General features: G+C 44.7%; 1 protein-coding gene across 1 annotated transcript; it reads left to right on the forward strand.

The window, feature by feature from the left end:
* Positions 1-3,676: 3,676 nt before the first annotated feature.
* On the forward strand, positions 3,677-11,963 carry ADAMTS1 (ADAM metallopeptidase with thrombospondin type 1 motif 1). Its single transcript, XM_062002326.1, has 9 exons — positions 3,677-4,804; positions 5,202-5,548; positions 5,978-6,110; positions 6,521-6,688; positions 7,184-7,470; positions 7,750-7,936; positions 8,041-8,216; positions 9,096-9,271; positions 9,667-11,963. The coding sequence occupies exons 1-9, from the start codon at positions 4,246-4,248 to the stop codon at positions 10,406-10,408; spliced, it is 2,775 nt and encodes a 924-aa protein (XP_061858310.1). The 5' UTR covers positions 3,677-4,245; the 3' UTR covers positions 10,409-11,963.
* Positions 11,964-22,641: the final 10,678 nt, after the last annotated feature.

A 22,641-nucleotide genomic window follows, 5' to 3' on the forward strand; every position in this document is an offset into this window, starting at 1 on the left:
AACTAAATCAAGCTTCCAGTCTGCCCTTACCTTTATAAGTTAAACTAACCCAAATCCCGAACCCCAAAGTCAGAAGCATTATATTTCCTGAATAGCAAAATGCTTAACTGACGTAGCCAGAGGCAGATCAAGTGCCCACTGAATCCCATTTTGATAAAAATTTACTAAAGGAAAGCAGAAAGAGTTGTTAGTACTTTGAGTGCATGTAGTCCTTGTAGGCTATTTAGGAATAAAAATAGGGTGCTCCCAAAATTTCTGCATCTCTTTTTTCTGCAATTTTGCTAATTAGTTCATGTAAAAGCAGAAATTATGGGGAAATGGATAACTACGTTAAATCACATCTCTCCTCCTCCTCCAAGTTAAAAATGTACACTTCTCATGAACGTGATGATGAACATCATTTTGCTTTTTCCCGTTACTACTGATCATCAAAACACTTAGACAAAATTAAAGGTTTTCTTTCTTATTCCTGTTACCCTGCTAAGAAAAAACAACTTTTAGTGACATCAAAATCAACAATAAATGGGGGCGAAAAAAAAAAGCTAATCATGCATATCACAAAAGACGTCACAGGGAACAACCTCTATAAACAACCTTGCTCAGTTCAGTAATGTATCCTGAGTGACAACGGATTCCCTTCCTCTGCACGAAGCCAAACCACTCAGGCTGCTCAACAACTAAGAAGAGGCAGCTTAGAACAGAAGTGTTTATTATGAGTGACCCTTTCAGTGGCCACAAGTAGGAATGGGAAAAGAGTTCTGCAAAATCAGGTGAATTTCTGACTTAGCTTAAGGTTATTGGAAGTTTTTCTTTGATGGCTGTGTTTTTAACAATATCTGTTCTTTAATTCCCTATTCAATGGGCCTCATATGCCATCTGCTGGTTCAAATCTAATTTATAACCATATTTCAAGGAAGTATTCATTCTGCAGTATTTAAACAAACAGGTTGAAAGCATGAGTTGAGTCAGGTTTTTTTAATTCTAGAAACAGCAGTTTACGCAAACTCTGTCAAAGAAATTGAAGCTTCACCATTGTTAGCACTGCCCAGATGCTGCTAACACTTGGGTCTGAGCCATAAAAACCAGTCCTCGCGCTGTAGACTACAATATGATGATCTATTAGCTCCATCTGGTGGTTTTATTTCCATTACAAATGTTTGTGTCACACTTCTTTTTCCCCCCAAGTGCTAGAACTTCATTAAGATAAATTTTCTGCTTTTTCTAGGGTCGTATCCCACTGAGAAAAAAAATCTGCAAAAGTTCATTATGTTTAGCTTTCTAAATCTCTACTTAAATAAACCCTGATTGGAGTTGATTTGGACTAGACACGATTCAGATTGCAAATAGATGTGTTGAATAACCCAGCTAAACTCATTGGGGCTGTTCACAGAAACCTGAAACAGAAATTCTGTTCACAGCAATTGCAGGACTAGAGGCAGGCAGGTGTGCAAGCAACGTTTTTTAGGAAGCAATCCTTTTGTCAGTGCTCCTTCACACCTTGGGTCGTGTTCACACAGCGCAGTGCTCATCATGTGCCCATTTGCGCGTTCACGGCAGAATATCTAGCAACAAGGGGAAAACAAGGCAGTTGCCGAGCCTTTTACTAAAAATACTTTTTTGGACATTACATAAAGGCCAGGAAAACTTTTGTCTTACTCACGGAACTGTTAGAAACAGTACTAAAGCGTAAGCCTGAAACCTGGGAGATGAACGGTGAACCGCTCTAGGAGAAAAACTTTTTGTAGTCGAGTGCCACCTGGTGGGACAACGGGACGAGGTTTCACGCTAAAAAAAAAAAAAAACAGATGTTTTAAGGTGGTTCTCCGCAAAACAGAGATTTTTACATCACAAAATAAAAGCAAAATATTACCATGGAGGTGCACCTGGCAGCTGAGCAGAGATTTCCTTGGTAGATAATGAAGCAGCTTTCGATCCCTGCTGATCTATGCATTAGACAGACTATGAGATTTTCAAATTTTTAATTACTTTCTTTGTAAAGGTGACTATTTTGAATTAACATACATCCAAAAATACGTTATAGAAGTGCTTTCCTTCCAATTCTATGTTTCATAAGCCATATTTCTAGACTTTTGAGTTTTCTGTCCTAGGAAAAGTATGACAGAGTTGGGTGCATGTTGTCAGATCTCAGAGATAAAGGGTAAAACATTGGCAGGTATCTCCAGCTCAAGCAAAAAATTAGGCCTCTGTTGTAACTGAATGTGTATTTCCAGCTCCTGGCATATTAATGGGCACCAGTTGCAGCCTCTCAGAGCCAAGGCTCTGCTCAAAAAGTCCTGCATTTCCTGCTGTGTGCCAAGGAAAATCCCTTATTTGGGGCCCAGCTCTCATTTTGCTTATCACTATATGGGATGAAAGTGCTTTCATGGAACAGGTAACTGGGAAACCAGGTTCATTTTTTCCTATGGGTTTTTTTTTTTTTGCATAACTTCAGCAACATGCATGCCTCTGAATATGTCTGATCTACAGAACACCTCAGCAAATATACATACTGTCAGAACTTACTGTGCAACTGACACAAGTGCAGCTCCGATTTTATCTGACGTGTTTTAAATTGGGATGAATTGCTTTAGATTCAGTGGCATCAATGGGACACTCCATCCTAAGAGAACACAGTTCTAGAAATGTTTGCTCTGTCACAGGAATGATAACATTTTGCTACTTCAGTTTTCAGCCTCCTGAGTTTTGTGTTTGTGTAAAACGCGTTGCTGACTAACACCAAAGCATCTTGGTTTCACTGGGAAGCTGGGGAGTTGTCACCACTAGGTACACTAGCTCTGTTTTCATTACGACGTTTGCTCACCACTTCTTCACCCTCACTCTCCACGAAGGCCTCAACAAGGATAAGGCAGTATTACTTGGGCTGTGCACATCACAGGCGTATTGCATATAAAGAATTAAGTGGATTAGGCATACCACTATGGCTGGTTATGCCTTCAAAGGAACATACTGGCTGCACCTACGTAAATGTGTCCAAGCGATTTAAAAGGAACCATTTCCCAGAAGTACAGGTGCACTGCTGATTGTTGCTGTTAGGGGCTGTGAAAGGGCAGAGAGGGGGAAAGCAGGGGGGAGAGTTACATGGGAAAGGGAACGAACGTGACCACGGATCTTCCTCTTTCCACCTGCCGCTGCCCAGCCCCCGTCGGAGACCCAAGCCTGCGACCGGCTGGGAAGGGGCACAGAGTGGGGCCGGCGGCCCATCCAGGAACTCCAAGGAGCGACGTGCGGTCCCGCGAAGCACGGGGCGACGCAGCCCTCCCGCCCCGCACAGCCCCCGGTCCCAGCTTGTCTGCCCGCGGGGGCCGGGGAAGGGAGGCCGCCCCGCTGTGGGGCGGGACGCGGCGACGGGGAGCCGCGGCGAAGGGGTCGCGCCGCAGCAGCGCCCAGCCCGTCCCCCACCCGGCAGCCGAGAGTCGACCCCGCGCTCGGCCCGCCGCGCCGCGCTGCTCCCCGTCCCGTCCCGCCCCGTCGGAGGCGGTGGGGGGGAAGGGGGGGCGGGGGCCGCCCGCGGGCGCGTTACGCACGCAGTGAGCTCAGCGGCCCGGGCCGAGGGGCGGCGCGGCGGGGGGCGGCGGGCCGCGCCGGGAGTGGGGGCGGCCCGGGCAAACTCCATAAAGGGCGGCGGCGGCAGCCCGGCTGCTGCACTCACCCCGCACAGCGGCGGCGCCCGGACTGCAGCTAAGGGGGCCCGGCCAGCCCGGCGCGGAGAGCTGCGGGTGGTGTTCACTGTTTTCTGCGCTACAAGGACGGGAGGCTTCTCGGCGCTCGCCTCCTCCCCGCCCCGCCGGACCGTGGAAGTGCAGGCGGGACCGTCCCGGGGCTGCCGGAGGGGCGAGTGCGGACTCGCCGGAGCTTCCTCCCCGACCGGTGCTGCTGGGCAGAGCTGAGGAGGAGGCGGGAAGGAGAAACGGCAGCGAGAGAAAGAGGACAAACGGAGAGACGGACAGAGGGGAACAGCTGTGCCCCTCGCAGACCCTCGGTCCCCGCGCAGCGCCCCGGCCATGGGGAAGCCGACGCCGCCTCTGCAGTGACCGCGGGACCCGGCGCCCGCCCGGCCCTCCCCTCCCCTCGGCCAGCAGAAAGAAACTAAGAGACCCCCAAAACCTGAAAGCCAAAACAATCCAAAATATATAACTCTATATACTCAAATAAAGAAATAAAAAGGCTCCGTCAAGCCAGCGGCCGCAGCAGCAAGCCTCCCCCGCCCCGACCTCGGCGGGCGCGATGAGGACCGGGGGGCGCCTGCCCGTGCCCGTGCGGGTGCCGATGCCGGCGCTGGTGCCGGTGCTGGCGGCGCTGCTGGGGCTATGCAGCGCCGAGCGCCCCGCCGAGCGGCAGGCGCTGGTGCTGCCGCGGCGCCTAGGCGCTGCCGGCGGCCGGGAGCGCTTCCGTCTGGAGGCCTTCGGGGAGCGGCTGACGCTGGAGCTGGAGCCCGATAGCAGCTTCCTGGCCCCGGACTTCACCCTGCAGTACCTGGGCGGGCCGCCGCCGCCGCCGGAGGACGACCTCTCCCGCTGCTTCTACTCAGGCACCGTCAACCGAGACCCCAGCTCCGCTGCCGCCCTCAGCCTCTGCGCCGGGATGCGCGGTGCCTTCTCCCTGCGGGGCCGCCAGTACCTCATCCAGCCGGCCGCAGGCACCGCGCACCGCCGCGGCCTCCACCTCCTCCGCCTCCGCCAGGCCCGCCGGGCCACCCCCGCCGCCCGCTGCGCCGTGGCTGATGCAGATGCCGAGGCGGGGACAGAGGCAGAGGCGGCGGTGACGGAGCCCGCTGGGCACGCAGGTACCGTCGGGGCTCCGCGCCGCCCTCCACGGGGACCGAGAGGGGAGGGGGGATCTGCCTCGCCCTCCGCCCCCGCCCCGAGGGGGGCTGACGGCGGCGCCGCGGCTGGGGCTTCCCGCCCGTCCGCGCCCCGAGGAGCGGCAGGGAGGTGATCCCGCCTGGGTGCGGGAGTCGCCCCTCGCTTGGCCAGGCGGCGTTCCAGCAAGGGTTATTCGGACGGTACTGCCGAAGTTTGGGGGCAGGAGCCAGGCACGGGTGTCGTGGGGTACACCCCTTAGGTGAAAACCTTGAGTATCGGTAGGGTTTGGGTTCCTTACAGTGGTCTGTTGTGGCGTCATTTCTCTTGGTGTGCTCACCTGCGCCTTCCCCCCGCCCCCCCCCCTGCTTTTTAACGCAGAAACGAGAAACAGAAGGAAGAAAAGGTTCGTGTCCAGCCCCCGCTACGTGGAGACCATGCTTGTAGCCGACCAGTCCATGGCCGAGTTCCACGGAAGCGGGCTGAAGCACTATCTCCTGACGCTGCTCTCCGTGGCGGCCAAGCTGTACAAGCACCCCAGCATCCGCAACTCCATCAGTCTCGTGGTGGTGAAAATCATGGTCATTTACGAGGAGCGGAAGGGACCCGACATCTCTTCCAACGCAGCCCTGACTCTGAGAAACTTCTGCAGCTGGCAGAAGCAGCACAACCCGCCCAGCGACCGGCACGCGGAGCACTACGACACTGCAATCCTGTTCACCAGGCAGGTGAGGGACACCAAGGTCTAACCTACACCCATTGCTCCCTACCCTCAGAGACCCCCTCTGCCAGGAAGACCTCCGAAAGTGTTCAGAGACAGTTCTGTGTCATCACAGCAAAGTAGACTGAAAATCAAACAAACTGCTCTTTATTTAGTCGTTCGTTTTGCCTTTTGCACCGTGTCAGGTAAAACTCGCGGTGTGCGCAACGTGTTTCTGCTCCATGTATTTTTAGCAGATTTAGTATGGAAATTATGCATTTTATTTCTACGTGTAACCCTTGTGCGGGTTCCAAAGACAGATTTTTGCCATCATACCCATTGAAGTGCTGAATATTTATGCTCTTTCCATAAGTAAAGGCAAACTGCCAGGGCTGGATGTTTCTTGCCAAGGTTAAGTCTCTGATCTGATTAATAATGAAACTGCCTTTTTTTACAGGACCTCTGCGGTGCCAAGACATGTGATACTCTTGGGATGGCCGATGTGGGAACAGTTTGTGATCTAAACCGCAGTTGCTCTATCATAGAAGACGACGGTTTACAGGCTGCCTTCACAACAGCCCACGAACTAGGTACTGCAAACCCTGACAGGCTGTTTCTTGTGATTCACTGAAGCCAGCTCGACACTGTAAAGCAAAGAGCTGCCCAGCACCCTGCTCTTCTCAGCGCAAGCAGGAGGAGGCAAAGCTTTGCCTTGTAGCAGGGTCAAACCGTAGAAAGCAAATCTTGTCTGCACGGCACTGCCTGCGATAGCTATGTGGTGACTGGTTGCAGAAAAAAAAGTATGTGAAAAGCCTGTGAGGGCAGCAGGGATACAGTGCCATCTGCTTAAAATGTGGCAGTATTCAAGTTCAGGTTATTGGAGGACCAGGCAATGAGCAGCTCTGGAGTAATATTTTAAATCATCTTGTAATGCATAGGACAGACTTCCTAAAATCACCAACTTTGCTTTTTTTCTTTTTCTTTTTTTTTTTCTTTGAAGGCCACGTGTTTAACATGCCTCATGACGATGCAAAGCAGTGTGCTGGAATTAATGGAATAAGCCGGGATTTCCACATGATGGCATCAATGCTTTCCAACCTGGACCGCAGCCAGCCGTGGTCTCCATGTAGTGCCTACATGATTACAACATTTTTGGATAACGGTCATGGTAAGATTATTAAGCTTTCCATTCATGTGGCATTTAAGCTCTTGTGCTTTACTGCTTTGCTCTCTGGTTTTTCTTTTCTTTTCTTTTCTTTTCTTTTCTTTTCTTTTCTTTTCTTTTCTTTTCTTTTCTTTTCTTTTCTTTTCTTTTCTTTTCTTTTCTTTTCTTTTCTTTTCTTTTCTTTTCTTTTCTTTTCTTTTCTTTTCTTTTCTTTTTCCTCTCCTCTCCTCTCCTCTCCTCTCCTCTCCTCTCCTCTCCTCTCCTCCCTTCCTTCCTTCCTTCCTTTCTCCTTTTTAACAGACCACTTTCTGCTACAGCATATGCTTAACCTTTCACATGCTGCTAATGAATTTAGAAGAGCCTTAGTTTTACAAAAAGGATGGCACAAATTGGCTCAAAGATTTCTGTTAGAAAGCAAATGGAGTTCCCCTTTGAAACTGAAGTCACTGACAGCATCGTCTGCTCTTTTTTTCTTTTTTATTTTTTCTTCCTTTTCAGGTGAGTGTTTGTTGGACAAGCCCCACAAACCAATCCAGCTTCCTTCTGACTTGCCTGGCACGCTCTATGATGCCAACAGACAGTGCCAGTTTACATTTGGCGATGAGTCCAAGCACTGCCCCGACGCAGCCAGTACATGTACGACGCTGTGGTGTACTGGCACTTCTGGAGGACTGCTGGTGTGCCAAACCAAACACTTCCCGTGGGCAGATGGCACCAGTTGCGGAGAAGGGAAGTGGTGCATGAATGGCAAGTGTGTGAATAAAACTGAGAAGAAGCATTATGATGTAAGTATTGAAACAGAAATGAGAATGTGCCTTGGGTTGCAGGGTAGCACAGATAGTGCTTCAGTGGGAGTAATCAGTTAAAAGGCTTGACGAAATGGAGGCAGAGAGCTAATAAAACAAACTTGAAGCTTCTTTTTTACAAGCAGCTTAGGTAAAAGTAAGCATGGTTGTGGGTTTTGTGGTTTGGTTTGGTTTTGCTTTTGCCAAGCAAAAAGCAGCTCCGCGTAAACCCTTGACGCTTCATTAACCTTACTGCTCTGCTTTTACTTGTCGTTCCAGACACCGGTGCACGGGAGCTGGGGGTCCTGGGGGGCATGGGGAGAGTGCTCCAGGACGTGCGGTGGCGGAGTGCAGTACTCCTTCAGGGAGTGCGACAACCCCATCCCGAGGAATGGGGGGAAATACTGTGAAGGGAAGCGTGTGCAGTACAGATCCTGTAACATCGAGGACTGTCCGGACAATGATGGTAATCTTTTTTCCCCATTTTGGAGGTAGAGGAAGGGTATGTTGTAGAGGAAGAGCATGTACAGAAGATGATCTAATGTTCACCTGTCATTCCCTTGCCTGCAGGCAAAACCTTTAGGGAGGAGCAATGCGAAAAACACAATGAGTTTTCCAAGTCTCCCTTTGGAAGTGGACCTGCAGTGGAGTGGACACCCAAGTTTGCCGGCGTCTCTCCCAAGGACAGATGCAAGCTGGTGTGCCGAGCAAAAGGAACAGGATACTTCTTTGTTTTACAGCCAAAGGTATTTCAAAACTGTACCTCTTCCATCTAACCATGAATAGGATTTTTATTTCCTCTAACTCTGTATGTGAAGAGACAAGCAGTGTAGACATCTGAAACTCTCTCCTTCTCATATTTAAGCTGGCTTCCTCCTTTTCTTCCTACGTGTACAGCTTGATCAGTGCAAGCGTGCTTTAAATATTCTGACACAGTCCTTCCAGTTATTTCACACGTACCGCCTCTTCTACCCACTCCACCCTAAGTTTCCTTTCCTCTCCTTCCACCAATTTGATTATGTTGAGAGATGCTTGGAAAACTGCGGGGATTCTTTGCCAAAACTTTGGTGCTTTCTCATACCGGTTACTAATATGCTGACAGCTTAAAATAAACAAAAGGAAGAATGTTCGTCTTGCTTAGCTACTTGAACTCACTGTCAGAAGATGTTGAGAGCCAATAACTACCACAGTGATGACACAAGTGTTTTTTGTAGAGTATTACTCCTAGAAGTAAAGGCTACATCAAGCACCATTAAAAGCAATTTTGGACTTGTACTTTGAGAACATGACTACCTTCTAGTGACATTAGAAAAAAATATTCTTTCTTTATATAAAAACAGTAAAAGAGTTCTGTAGGGATTTTTTTTTTTGAAGGGAGGATGTTAGTAAAACCTGAAATTGGTTTTTTACTCCTGTTTTACTCTTGTTTTTTGCAAGTGAGATGAAGTAGTACCTCCAACTGTCTATGGCCTGGTTTGATTTTTAGTTTCAAAAGGCCTGAAAACAGGATTGCTGCAGGTCTTGCACTTGTCCATGTTTTGCATTTTTTTACATGTCTATGTGATAAAGTTTCAAAGCAATGTGCATCTTTTAACCAAAGCCCCCACTGTTTGTTTCCTGCCAAGGTTGTGGATGGCACGCCATGTAGCCCTGACTCCACCTCGGTGTGCGTGCAGGGTCAGTGTGTGAAGGCCGGCTGTGACCGGGTCATAGGCTCCAACAAGAAGTTTGACAAATGCGGTATCTGTGGTGGCAACGGATCCACTTGCAAGAAAGTGTCTGGCACATTTGTGAGAGCAAAGTGAGTATATGACTGCCACTATTGTTTTTGTTCTGGTGAGTGTTTTGTGAGTGTAAGGTTTGGGTTCTCAACTGAAGATGTTGCTTCAGTTTGTTGTTGGAACTGATGTTTCATGAACTGTATTTGGAGCTGGTGTATTGATGAACTGTCATTGATGTCAGAGCCAGCAGACTGACAACTTAGAGCAAAAGAAAGCCCCTTACGGATGGGCACGCCTCTCCTCTGCTGCAGCCGTAACATGGGCTGTGACTTGGCAAATCCTTTAACTCAATTATGTCGACATCTCATGAGCTTAGTGCTCGGGCCTCAAATGGAATTCAGCCAGATGCCGGCCAGCTTCTTCCTTTTCCCAGGGAGGAGTGAAGGACTCAGTCTTTCTCTTTTCTCTTGAGCAGACCTGGCTACCACGATGTTGTCACCATTCCAGCCGGGGCGACAAACATCGAGGTGAAGCAGCGAAACCATCGGGGCGCGAGGCACGACGGCAGCTTCCTCGCCATCAAAGCCGCAGATGGCACCTACGTCCTCAACGGCGACTACACCCTGTCGACACTGGAGCAGGACATCACTTACAAGGGCAGTGTGCTGAGGTACAGCGGCTCCTCTGCTGCCCTGGAGAGGATCCGCAGTTTCAGCCCTCTGAAGGAGCCTCTGACCATCCAGGTCCTCACAGTGGGAGACCTGCCACAGCCCAAGATCAAGTTCACTTATTTTGTGAAGAAGCCCACACAGCCCGGGTCGGAGAAGGCTCCCAGCAGGAAGAAAGAGTCCTTCAATGCCATCAAGGAGACCATCTCCTCTGAGTGGGTCATCGAGGAGTGGGGTGAGTGCTCCAAGTCGTGCGGCTCAGGCTGGCAGCGCCGGGCGGTGGAGTGCCGGGACCCCCAGGGGCGTCCAGCCACTGACTGTGCACGGGAGCTGAAGCCCAGCGATGTGCGTCCCTGCGCCGACGTGCCCTGCCCACAGTGGCAGCTGGGGGACTGGTCGCCCTGCTCTAAGACATGCGGGAAAGGTTTCAAGAAGAGGTTGTTGAAATGTATTTCTTATGAAGGCAGCGTGCTGCCACAAGAAAGCTGTGAGCCTTCCAAGAAACCAAAACACCTAATAGACTTCTGCAACGTTACAGACTGCAGTTAAATAGTATAAGTTGGGAAAGCTAATTTTTTATTATTATTATTATTATTATTATTATTATTATTATTTGTTTTCCTTCAGAACAGTGCACTGAAAAAAAAAAAAGAGGGCTAGAGGCAGCATGGGTGGTTTTTTGCAGACAAAATTCAAGGGGAGGATCCATTGAGGTGGGACAGTGCAAATAGCTTTAGATGACGTTGCATCCTAAAGATACCCTGCCAGCTGAAAAAATTGGTAGGATAGCAGACCCATGTCATTGACTCGATTTCAGCAGACAATAAGGCCCAAATGCATTACAGTTCTCTTTTTTGTCAAGTCTGTTACAAATTAAACCAGACATGAACAGCGCCCAAAACATGTTTAAGCAAAGATTTTGGGGTTCAGTTCTTTCACCTTTCTTTTGGATTTATTATTGTGGTACTGATCAAGTCAAGAATAGGGGGAGAAAGGGGAGCAGAAGAGATGGCTTAAAATAACTGGTCAGGGCTTACCTACCTCATGAAGGGCAAAAAACAGGATTGGAAAAGGAGCTTTAACTATGTCATTCATGGCTGCTATTGTTTCAGAGAATAGTTTTATATAAAAATAAAGCCATATTCTCTACCTGTAAAGAGTAAGTAATACCAAGATCAGTCAGTCAACTCCACCAATAACTAGAATGTCTTTTGTTTTTTTAAGTATCCTTATGTCATCCCAATGTGCCTGTCCATTTCTCTCATCCACTCCAAGGCCATTGTGGTGACATAACATAATCCAGATGCTAGAAAAAGTGGAAATCTTCATGGAGCAGGTAACGTCTCTGTGTCTCTAAGCTCTTTGTGCCTTCTGTATGCCTTCCACTGGCTTATCTGATTCAGGCTTGGTCCTACCATCCTGTCAAACAGACTGATGGCATTTGTGAGCATTGGGAGTTAATGCTTTCACGTTCAGATCTTTTTACCTTACCCCAGCCAATGGGAATTTATTTGCATTTGGTTTAACAAAAAAAAACCCCAAACAAAAATATCAAAGAAATCCCGCTATGAATGGAAACTTCTCCAGTGTGGCCTCTGATGGGTTTGTAGTGCTCAAATCACTGATAAGGCGGGAAGACAAAGCTGAAGGATAGCAGGTCCATCCGCAGCAATACGCCAATATTCGCATCATTAACGTTTGTGCCAGTCCATAGACAATGAGAGAATATGGCTTTCCATATGTATATAGTAAAATATATTACTATAGATTTTATATACTTTATAAGTATTTTATATTTCTTTCCCTTCTGGGAAGGGTTATAATTTGTAATAAATGCATATAATGAACGTATTTATTTTTATACTTCTTGTCTAATGTGATCTTCTAAGTTATCACTTTTTTAAGAGGACATATAACAAGGATAGAGTATTTATACAGTATAATATGTTACTAGAGGTAATAAATGAACCCTATGAATTTTGGAAATGGAGTGTCTTTATTTCACTGCATCAAAACTGGTCCATTGAGCGGAAAGAGCTTTGTAGCCTAAGGCAAATGTTACTAAAAACAAAGCTAAACCACATTTTTCAAAATGACTGGTAGCTTAGGCTACTGACTGACTATGGGGGGGGGGGGGGGGGGGGGTTGGAAAACTCGACCCATAATATCATATACCATGTTAAAAGGGGTAATTTGGGATAGTATTACTTGACCACTAACAGAGTGCTGAGCAGTGTTGCTTTGTCTTTTAAAAAAGCGGACGTCAGCTAGATGGCTGCCACTGGTTTTAATAACTGCTTACAGAGGGAGTATCGCTGTCAGTGGTGTTTACAACCAATAAAATACGTACCAAAGTAGTAGTTTTACCTGCTCCACTTAACCTTACCCTGCTGGTAAAGAAGCATTCAAAATTAAAACCCATTAACTAGCAGTCAGAGGTTTCCCTCAGATTTCTGAAGGGCCTCCTGATCATGCTTTTCTAATTAGAAGTACTGTATGAGTGAGCTGTTCTAACGCTGTTGGTAACACGTTTTATAACATTAAAATACATACTAGGCTTCAAGAAACTGATTTTTGCTCCCTTACTTCTGATCTCATGACCACTGCAGTCAAGGGAAAATCTTCTGTTGAACTTCTGTAGCTTTTTTGCCATGGAATTTAAGACATCAGTCGTTTATGAATACTTTTGGCTTTGTGTCACATAAAAATCTATTAAAACTTCCTTAGCCAAAGTTTGGACTCTGTCTTGCAGAAATAGTTCCCACTTTATTCCACAGATAAAATCCTGGCCTGTATAAAGCACATAGAAAAATTCTCGTCACGTCACACTTCATCGTTGCACATCACTTTGTCATTGATATGCAAAAATTCCAGGAAACATTTTGTTTCTAACATTTAGCAGAGAGTCACTGACTCTATTTTTACAAACACCAAGAAGTATTTACAAATGCAACAGACAGTGATTTATTTGTATATATCCAGATGTATATTTTATTACAGCAGGTTAAAATTTGGAATATGTGCATTTCAATATTTACATTTTTTCTACAGAGGATATTCACATTTTATTTTCGTTTTCCACTGTTGATCTTCCTCCTTGTAAACTTCATATCATAGTATGTAGCTGTTGGTTGCTGTTACTTGAAATGCTCTCTGTTTAAGAGCCCAAAGAGCTACAGTCCTGAAACTGCAAGACCCTGCAGTATTGTCATGGTTTGACATGGAGCCGTTTCTGGTAATGGGGAAGGGGCTATAAAGATGGCTCCTGTAAGAGGTTGCTCGAAACTTCCCCCAGCTCTGAGTCAGACTGCAGTGTTGTGGCTTCATTCAGGCCACAATAGTCTACTATCAATCTCTATTCTCCACTAGACTTTTGCACTGGCCATATAGGGCTGTACCAGACATGCTGGGGCTCCAATACAAACTGGAGTCTAAGGAAGCCAAATGGTACACCACCACTGATATTGCCAATGCATTCTCAGTCTCTTTGGCAGTAGAGTGCAGGCCCAGTTCACTTTCACTTGAAGAGGGGTTCAGTAAACCTGGAATCGACCGCCCCAGGGGTAGAAACACAGTTCCACCATCTGCCATGGACTGATCCAGGCGACACTGGAAAATGGTGAGGACCCAGAAGTAGATCTGACTCAGAGCTGGGAGAAGTCTTGAGCCACTTCTTACAGGAGCCATCTTTACAGCCCCTTCTCCATTACCAGAAATGGCTCCACACAAAACCATGACAAGTACCTACAGAATTGGCCAGTTCCTGCAACTGATGATGGTGATGGTGGTTTTGCCCAGATTTGCCCTCACCAGCATTCAAGGCAAGGCTAAGAAAGCCCTGCAAAGGAAACAGCTTCTCCCAGACCTACAATTAGAGCGAACCCAAGGTGCAGACATGCTCAGACTTCTTGTAGTAGTGCTTAAGGAGGCTCTTGGGAGAGAAAAATGGTGTTTCACAGGCCGAAGGGAGTTTGGATCTGATCAAATGTGACAAATTCTTCCTAACAAAAGGTACCAAAGTGTTCTGCATTTCCAAAACACTTCGGCCTGCAATACCTAGTTTAGATCAGTCAGCTCCGTGGTTAACTACAGCTAAGTGAGAAGTTGCCACTTCTTAAGGCGTGAGGGAAATCAAACATATTCACAACAACAAATGGCAGCAACAATAACTTTCTTTGTTTTTTCTTTTTTACACTCTTGCAAACGGGTGCATAATAAAATGAGCACCAAACTAATTAAAAGTTATGATATAGTGGCAGCCTGTTTTCTATGGTGGCATTCATTTCTTTGGAGCATAAACGTAACAGCAGAAGGTCAACTCATTACCCGTATTTGTAGCGCAGCTGACCAAGACCGCATTTCCAAGTTACAGTTTACAGACTGTATATTTTTCTTTGACTAGATCGTGAATTCTCAGCAGTTGCATCTGTTATACAGTAATATGGCTCATGAAATTATATCTTTTTTTTTAAATAAATTTGGGTTGTAACAAACATGCTCCAAATAGTGTATTAATTAAGCAGTACAATCAAAGAACTGCTCCTTTCCAAAGCACCCTTTAGTTACAAGAAAATCTGCTGCTCTGGCTGACCCAGCAAAGGGAAACAAGCAAAAATAGTGAAGCATAGCTTAGCTGTGTAGCAATCAAATCAGAATTAAACACATCCCCTGCACCAAGACTGGCAGTTTATAGCTTTTGTGTGCATGTTCATTACCATGAGCAGCAATAGCAACATTTTGTTACTGATTCATAAGGTACTCTCTCAGGAGCAGAACTGTCACTGAAGTTTTATGTTGGGGTGAGTGTAAGAACTAGTATTTTCTGCCAGTCTGAGCGCTCTTTCTCTGGGCCAGGGCCACCCATTCCACTGATGCCCAAATGGGCTTCAGACCCTAGGGGAAGACTGCTGTTTTCAACCAGGTTGTCTCAGCTCTCCAGCTTGACAGGTTATGTGGGAACATTTCAAGTGCCCAGCATTTCACCTGAGGACAACCTCACAGCAGTTTGGAGCCACATTTGTCCATCTTCTTCCCAGGCTGAGAGAAGTCAGAAACTACAGCCTGTTGCTGTAAGATAAATGGGTTTAGCTGAGTAGTGTGGGCTTGGTAGATGGAATCTGTATACTCAAGTATTTTCAGAGGCATGGGGTGAGGCAGGTGTCTAAGTGAATGAAAACTGATCTTCTTTAATCACCCTTGCTTTCATTGCCTTCGAGGCCAAGTGATCTTCCAGTTCTCGGTAAGGCTAAAGTCTCTCTCTTGGCAGAGTATTTCAAATGAAAACAACTTAATGAGTAGTTCTTTGCCATTTCAGGTCTTACGAGACTGAGGAAAAACTCTCTAGCATTTCAGTGACCTTAAAGAACTTGCCACTGGGACAGAAGTCCAGTCTGAGGGCTGGATCTCCAGAACTCAATCTTCAAGCCTCACATTCTAAGTTAGAAAATAACTGGGAGTTTGAAGGGGAAAGTAGTTAATGATGGAGAACTACATTCCAGGCTGATTAGATGTAAAACTGTGGTACTTATACTGGGTAAGTGCTGTAAATGGTGATACTAGAAAATTTGTTTTCCCATGGCACTGCTAAAATCATAAGATTTACTGCTCAAAATTATATTAACAATAAATATGAGAAAACTCCACAAACAGTATGTGATAGGTTTCTTAAGCTGCTGTGTTCCCCTTTCTTTGGTCCCAACTGTTGTCGTAAAAACAAGATATGTTTGTGTTGCCTAAATAATTATTTTGCCATTGATTGCAATACATACAGCTTCTAAGCAGAGAAAGGTTGGTTGCTGTTACGGAAGTTGGTTCTGTTTGAGCTTTCAGAGGAAGAAAATAATTCGTTGTATCTGGTATAGAAAAATCTTGAAGTTGTCTAGAGCTGCTATATACTTTAGAAGCCGACACCTGCATTTCAGTGCTGTCAGTTGCCCAAGTAGATTCAGAGCTGTGATTTTCGTGTTAGAACATCTACTTAGACAGGAAAAGCTCCATAGTCATGTATAGGAACAACACTCTGATTTTCAGATACTAAGAAAGCTGGCATTTCGTCTTCTGAAATGCATTGTCATATAGCTTACGATAAGTTCCATTTAAACATAAGAAAAAACTATTTCACTGTGAGGGTGAGGGAGCCCTGGCTGCCCAGGGAGGGTGTGGAGTCTCCTTCCTTGGAGGTCTTCAAGACCCACCTGGACACGTTCCTGTGTGACCTGATCTAGGTGAACCTGCTTCTGCAGGGGGTTGGACTAGATGATCTCTAAAGGTCCCTTCTAACCCCTACATTCTATGATTCTATGATAATGTGGCTACCAGATTCCTTCTATTGTAGTTTCATTCGAATTAACATCTCCAAGCATTGTATGTGTTTCAGTTAGTCTGGGACACCTGGTACATAAAAACGAGCAACACCTTTCCTTTTATCATTGCCATACGGCAAGTGGATAAGAAGATGCAAAGTAGTGTGATTTGTTGAATATTGTAGGACAAACAGGTGATCTAGTGGGGGGAGGGCGGAATTTTACGCAAAATATCTTAACACATTAGCTAGATTAGGAAATGGAGAAGAAAACACTCCTACAGAAAGTCAGTAAGGCAGCTTCAGAAGAATAGTTCAGATTCAACAGCAAACACTCCCATCATAATGCCTGACTTCTGCTCATCATCTGGGTATGAAATTGCTTGCACAGCTTTGCTTCAACAACCTGACATTATTCTGGGCCTCATACACCTAGGAAAGCCGTTCATCCCACGCAATTGCAAGCAAGCCTACCAGCCACCACATGGAGCAAGTTGAAATCCTGCGTGATATGGCCACAACTGATTAGTCCTCAAGACAAAGAGAGTATAATTAGGCAAAAAGTTTTCCCTAGCAAAGGTCACTCAAATGTAACAAATCAAATCGCTCGCCCCCATGGCGCCTGAAAATAGAGGGGGGAAAAATCCATGGGACATGTCTAGGCTACAATATGAGTGTAAGTAGATATTCAGCAATAGCCCCCATTTTGCATAAACATTTGCATTTCACCCCATTTTGCATAAACACAATGCGCTGTTATAACATGTGGAGGCAGAAGAGGAACTCGCCAGGAGATTGCCATGTCTCCTAGCAGCACTCACTCGATAGCTCTTCCATGACAGCAACAAACAGCAGCTACAAACATACATTCATGCTCGATATTCCCCCTCAGATCACAATACAACCTACATTGCCAGAAAAGAAGTCAAAACATGGTTGTTATGTTCACAACAAGTGGTGCTATGAACATGGTGTTTTAATAAATGCTTGTGCTCCTGAAGCCTGGGGCAGAACTGGTTACTACTGGAGATTAAAGTAGCATTGTTTGGACTCGCAGATCTGTTTTATGGTACCCGACAGCATAAGAGGGTCTTGTGTAAAAGAGATTTAATGTTAGGCAATAGGAGCACAGTTTCATACAGTATCTTTGCCAGTAAGATGGCAACATGTGCCTGACAGCTTCAATATGCTAAAGAATTGTCCTTTGTCATATTGCAGCCTAAGACCATAAGATAATGAGATCCCAGATGCCTGGGCTAAATTGAGAATGTCCCAAATCTAAGCTGAACCAGTGCAAAATCACCTTTAATACATTGTGTACTGTCATCTTTAATATACTGTGTAAGAATGATACAAAACTAATTTGAGTTTCTAACAGCTCATGATTCTTCCCAGATATTCTACTTCAAAATCAATATTTTCTGCTAATATTAATTGCACTCAACTATAATATCTTTTCCTATAAGCACAAAAAGTAGCTGCTTGCTCCAATACAGTGGCAATAATGGGAGCTAAGGGAAGAAGTCATATGGTAGAGATTATAATAAGGCAAACTAAAAGCAGGAGCCATTTTTATTGTGCACCGATATACTTTTCAGTACAACTATGACAACATGCCTGTCTTCTCCCAAACAATTTAAATTTATACTGCCACTCTGTGAGATTTTTCATATACAAAACTAGAGGTGAAATTAAGGATAAGAAAACAACTGAAAATCAATCATTTGGACAAAAAACTTCTCTGTCAAGCAACACATGTTAATGGGGAATATTTTTTAATTTTTTATACTAATTGAAGACAAATGCCATAAAAAATATGAATCTTTAAACCAATTCACTTTTGGTTTTCTTATTCTGTTTTCTTCAATTTTCTGCCAGTCAGATGGGGGCGGTGGGAAAAAAGTATGCTAGAATATCAAGAAAAAGGGATGTTCATAGATGTACACTGAAGGCACAGCCAAGCTCAAGAAAGCGGGTCATTTAGTCTGGCAGATGGGAAGCAGCTAAATCTGACATCACGAGGGCATCATTCATATTAGAAATGGCTTCAAAGTTGCATAGATACCAACGACTTGCTACTGAAGTCTGCACTTCTGATGTTTCTAACACATATGATGCACTTTTGCCTACAAAGATTTTTGAATGATTAACTTAAGCAGCAAACCCATGAAGTACTCTTTTAAACTGAGTCACAAAACTGGACTTCTCTGTAGCTACTGTAATGAAAGAAACGTATCTTGTGGGTACGGCTTCCATTCAACAGGGCACTGAACCTCCTGTTTGCATCTGTCCTGATATAGGACAGAAGAGACAAAAGAGGCTTCCCTTCTGTTGTTTAACCTGAATCTTAATTACATGTTGAATGAACTCCAGAGGCCAAACTTTGATTTTTTATAGAGGTAACTGTGTGAAGAAAGGGAAAGGAGAAGGGGAAAGGAAAGGAAAGGAAAGGAAAGGAAAGGAAAGGAAAGGAAAGGAAAGGAAAGGAAAGGAAAGGAAAGGAAAGGAAAGGAAAGGAAAGGAAAGGAAAGGAAAGGAAAGGAAAGGAAAGGAAAGGAAAGGAAAGGAAAGGAAAGGAAAGGAAAGGAAAGGAAAGGAAAGGAAAGGAAAGGAAAGGACTCATGTGAAAACTGTTAATTGTGGAAACTTGAAACACATGTCAGAAATTAGATTTCACAATCAGGCATGGGCAGATTTAGAAGTGAATTAAATGCAATATAATGCCCATCTCCTTTTTCTCTCCCAGTGAACAAACACACAAATTTGGGGATATGCTAAAATATCAGAGACTGCTGTTTTCCATTTCTCATTGTCCTCCTGCTGGAACAAGTGCAGAGCACAACATGGAAGCACTAGAGGGACTCAGCTGCCTTTGATGAATAATTTAAAAAAGATTAAAACTAACCCCTCTGCACATGTTTTCTCTTCATTTTTTTAATTTATAGTTTTATTTATTTGCACTTCTAAAGGAATATTAGTTGATGTCAGAAAGGAAAGTCCCCAGAGTGACATCTGAATTCAGCTTTACCTGGATTGGATCCAAGGGCACACTAAACAGTTGCCTGGCAGACAAGAAGGCTGGAGGCATTAAACAATATAAATGTTAAAATCCTGCATAAAATAATTTTGAATCTGATATAAGCTAGAAAAAGTCAGGCAATTCAGAGTTAATGCTTCCATCTGTACAGGGGCAAAAATTTGTATAAGCCTGTTTCCAAAGCTCAGTCTGAAGTAATGGATATTACTCACATAAGGACATTGGTTTTGGTGAAGCTAAGTCATATACTTAAAACTTTATTCCAGGTTTTAAATTAGATTCCTGTTGATCTGACTTTAAAAATTAGTAGATTGATTTAAGTCTGTGCCACAGATGTTCTCAGTCCAGCATGACAGCTTTAACTGCAAGGGGTGATGAGGGAGCTCCTGCCTTTGGGGCGCAGCATGGAGGAGGAGGAGGCAGAGACCAACAACACCCTTATGAAGACATCCACTGTACCGGGGAAGCAGGAAAAGGGGCTTTGCAGCTGGGCTCTCCTACTGGGACGTGGGCTTCTGAGAGTTTCTGGATAAAAGGTAATGGACAACACCAACAGAATATTTGTTGGGAATTTGACAGGTATGTGAGCATTTGAAACAGACTCCAGGTTGCTTTCTATACAACAGAATAGAAATTTCACTTTCCAATATTGAGAGGACATGTAAAGACTTGAAGGAGAAGATAAAGATATTGGCAACACCAGCTAGTTTAAAATAAGCAAGTGACATCATCTTGGTGCCAGTGGTGCTTTGGGGTTTTGCAAAGCAACCTCTCTAGCCAGGTTCTGCAGCTGCAGGTAGTGCCATTTCCCTTGGGCCCCAGGGCTGCTGCTAAGCTGCAGACTGATCAAAACCCACTCCACTTTGGGGCCAAGCACAATCATACACAACCCAAAGCCAGAGAAAACCTGATCTGATCTCAGAGCTATCAAAATAATTTGGATGTTTGGCATCATTGATTCTACACATCACTAGTTTCTCAAGACACAATGTTCTCACTGGTATTGTGCAGATTATTTGTTCAAAGAACAAGACAAACAAGACAAGATTTGCACACTACATTCCCTAAAGATACTAAGTGAGGGTTTCGCTTGGAAATGGGTGATCTGATGGCCATTTTTAGACTACCTAACGTGGAGTAACAAACTGCCTGTAAAGATGGTTAGGGCATAACTTTCCTAGAGACAACAGGTCCCAGTCATTCAGCTCAAACAGTTTTACAGTGGCAACACTATGAAGTGTTGTTAAATTGTGAGGGGATGAAATCTAATTTATTGTCTCCAGCAGAGCTTTGGTGTAGTGGCTTGGCCTGAAGAGGAACATTCTGCCAGAAAACAATTTCATAAAATTACTGTGCTTATTGTCCAAGTGTTTTCACCTGTGAGTTCTAGGGGAGAATCACTTTTCTTTTTATTGTCAGTGATGATAGAGGGCGCTTTGACAGAACTGGGTTGAAGAATGAGGTTTGACCTAGTGTTTTGTGGACAGCCCCAGCTCTGCACCTGCAAAGACCTGGCCTGTTGAGGAACAGTGCTGAGATCTATGTAGTGGAAAAATAAAAAGATGGTGGATTTTTTTCAGTGCCAGGAAAATGGATCCTACAAGTTGGATGCCAGGAAAGTGTTTTAAAGAATCTAAATCACTTGCTACTCAAGACTTGAACTACCAAAAGACAAGTGTTTAGCACATGCATTTTTGTGATTCTAGAGGAGAATTTTAACTTAGAGGCATGCTGCCTAGCTGCTTTTCACCACAATTCACATGGCCAGGAGTTTTTCCATCTACCTGAGTATCTGACATCCTGAATGTCAAATGACCTAAATCTACCTTATGCCATCCTTCAGTGGAGCCTGATGTATATTGTAGCCAGCCAATTCTCTTCTTGCTCCAAGTCTGCCTGTGCTCCTGACTAGTGAGAGCTTGTTTGCTCTTGCTAGGGCCTGTTTGACAGACTCGTGCAAGACCTGCCTAAGTAAGGCTTGCTTTTAAAAGCATTGCTGGCATAGTAATGTCATCGAAGAATATGGAAAAGAAAAACACAACCCAATTTGTTACAGCTATAACAGCAAAGAATCCTAATGAAGATACGTTTATACTGGCCTAAGTCCCTTATTCTATTCTGAGAACTGATCTAAGCTATACCAACAAGGAAATTTCATTCGCTGATCTAAATTAGGTTTGCACTTTCACATGTACAGAAATAGCTCCCCTGGTTAAAGCCATGTTGGCAAATCCAGTTACATACAGGCAAGAATTAAATAGCTTTCTCTCTCTTGTGTGCTTTAGGAAATCAGTCTCCATCTCACTGCTGGTTTTTATGTTGAGTGAGAGGAAAAGAGAGGCAGTAACTCTGTTATCTCTACTGCCTCTCCTTGCTGCTCAGAGGTGCAGATCACAAGGACAGCACTCCTGCTTTTCTCTCTCATTTCAAACTACAACGTGGTGGGGCTGCAAAGGAGACTGGGTGTCACACATCTTCTCTGACATGTCCCTGTGCCTCTGCTAGTTATCCACTACCTTTAAATATCTGGGCCATCAGAAACCTGGAGGAGATCTCAAAATATTTCAGGAACTGGATAGCATAGGAGGTTTATGAGTTTTGGTAGAAGTGTCAGCAATGGAAATAATTTTACACAAATAAGCATCCAATATCTGGAAAGTAAAAATTTCACCTCACTTGCCATTTCAGCTGGCTGTAGATAGTAAAACCCACGCCATATGTTTCTCAGCAGGGTCTGTGATGGAAAAGCTGACAAACTCTCAAAAAACAAAGCACAGTCAGCAGCACTTTAAAATCTGAGAATGGAAGCATTATTCTTGGGAACAATAATTGCTATTTTTGAACAATTTAATATAACAATCTTTTGAAATCCAAATGTGAAGGCAGTGTCATGCAGAAGCAACAGTCATCGCTGTCTTGTTTAAGCTTAAATTTAACATTAAATAGTCATCACAGGCAAGCTCTGTTCCCTAGCAATAAGATGTCTGCACATTACAGATGCACGATTTCTTCAAAGAACTGCCAGATTATGGGATTACTCTAAGGAAAGTTTCGCAATGGTGTTTGATTCCTTCCTGATGAAGTGATTTTCCACAACACTTTGCTCTTATAGCATATTGGCAGATGAAGAGAGGCTGAGGAATGAAATACGTTTTCTGGTACTACATAGCAACAATAAATGCAAACCTCAGTGTTTTGATAGGAGTCCAGCCCTATGGATATACTTATAACAGTAAAGCTATATGAGGTCACAGAATCACAGAATGGTAGGGGTTCGAAGGGACCTCTAGAGATCATCTAGTCCAAACCCCATGTTAAAGCAGGTTAATCTAGATCAATGCAATTTCCTTTATAAGCAGAGTAAGATTGGCCCCTTCCTTTTAGCAAATCCACAGCAGGGAGATTTAGAATTGTTAAAGTCACGATTATGACTGGAAACATTTA

The sequence above is a fragment of the Colius striatus genome, chromosome 1, assembly GCF_028858725.1.
Source record: "Colius striatus isolate bColStr4 chromosome 1, bColStr4.1.hap1, whole genome shotgun sequence".
Taxonomy (NCBI): Eukaryota; Metazoa; Chordata; class Aves; order Coliiformes; family Coliidae; genus Colius; species Colius striatus.

Coding starts and splice junctions, on each gene's coding strand:
- ADAMTS1 (XM_062002326.1), top strand. CDS start 4,246: ATGAGGACCGGGGGGCGCCTGCCCGTGCCCGTGCGGGTGCCGATGCCG. Junction 4,805..5,201: donor GGAGCCCGCTGGGCACGCAG/GTACCGTCGGGG, acceptor TTTTTAACGCAG/AAACGAGAAACAGAAGGAAG. Junction 7,471..7,749: donor CTGAGAAGAAGCATTATGAT/GTAAGTATTGAA, acceptor TTGTCGTTCCAG/ACACCGGTGCACGGGAGCTG.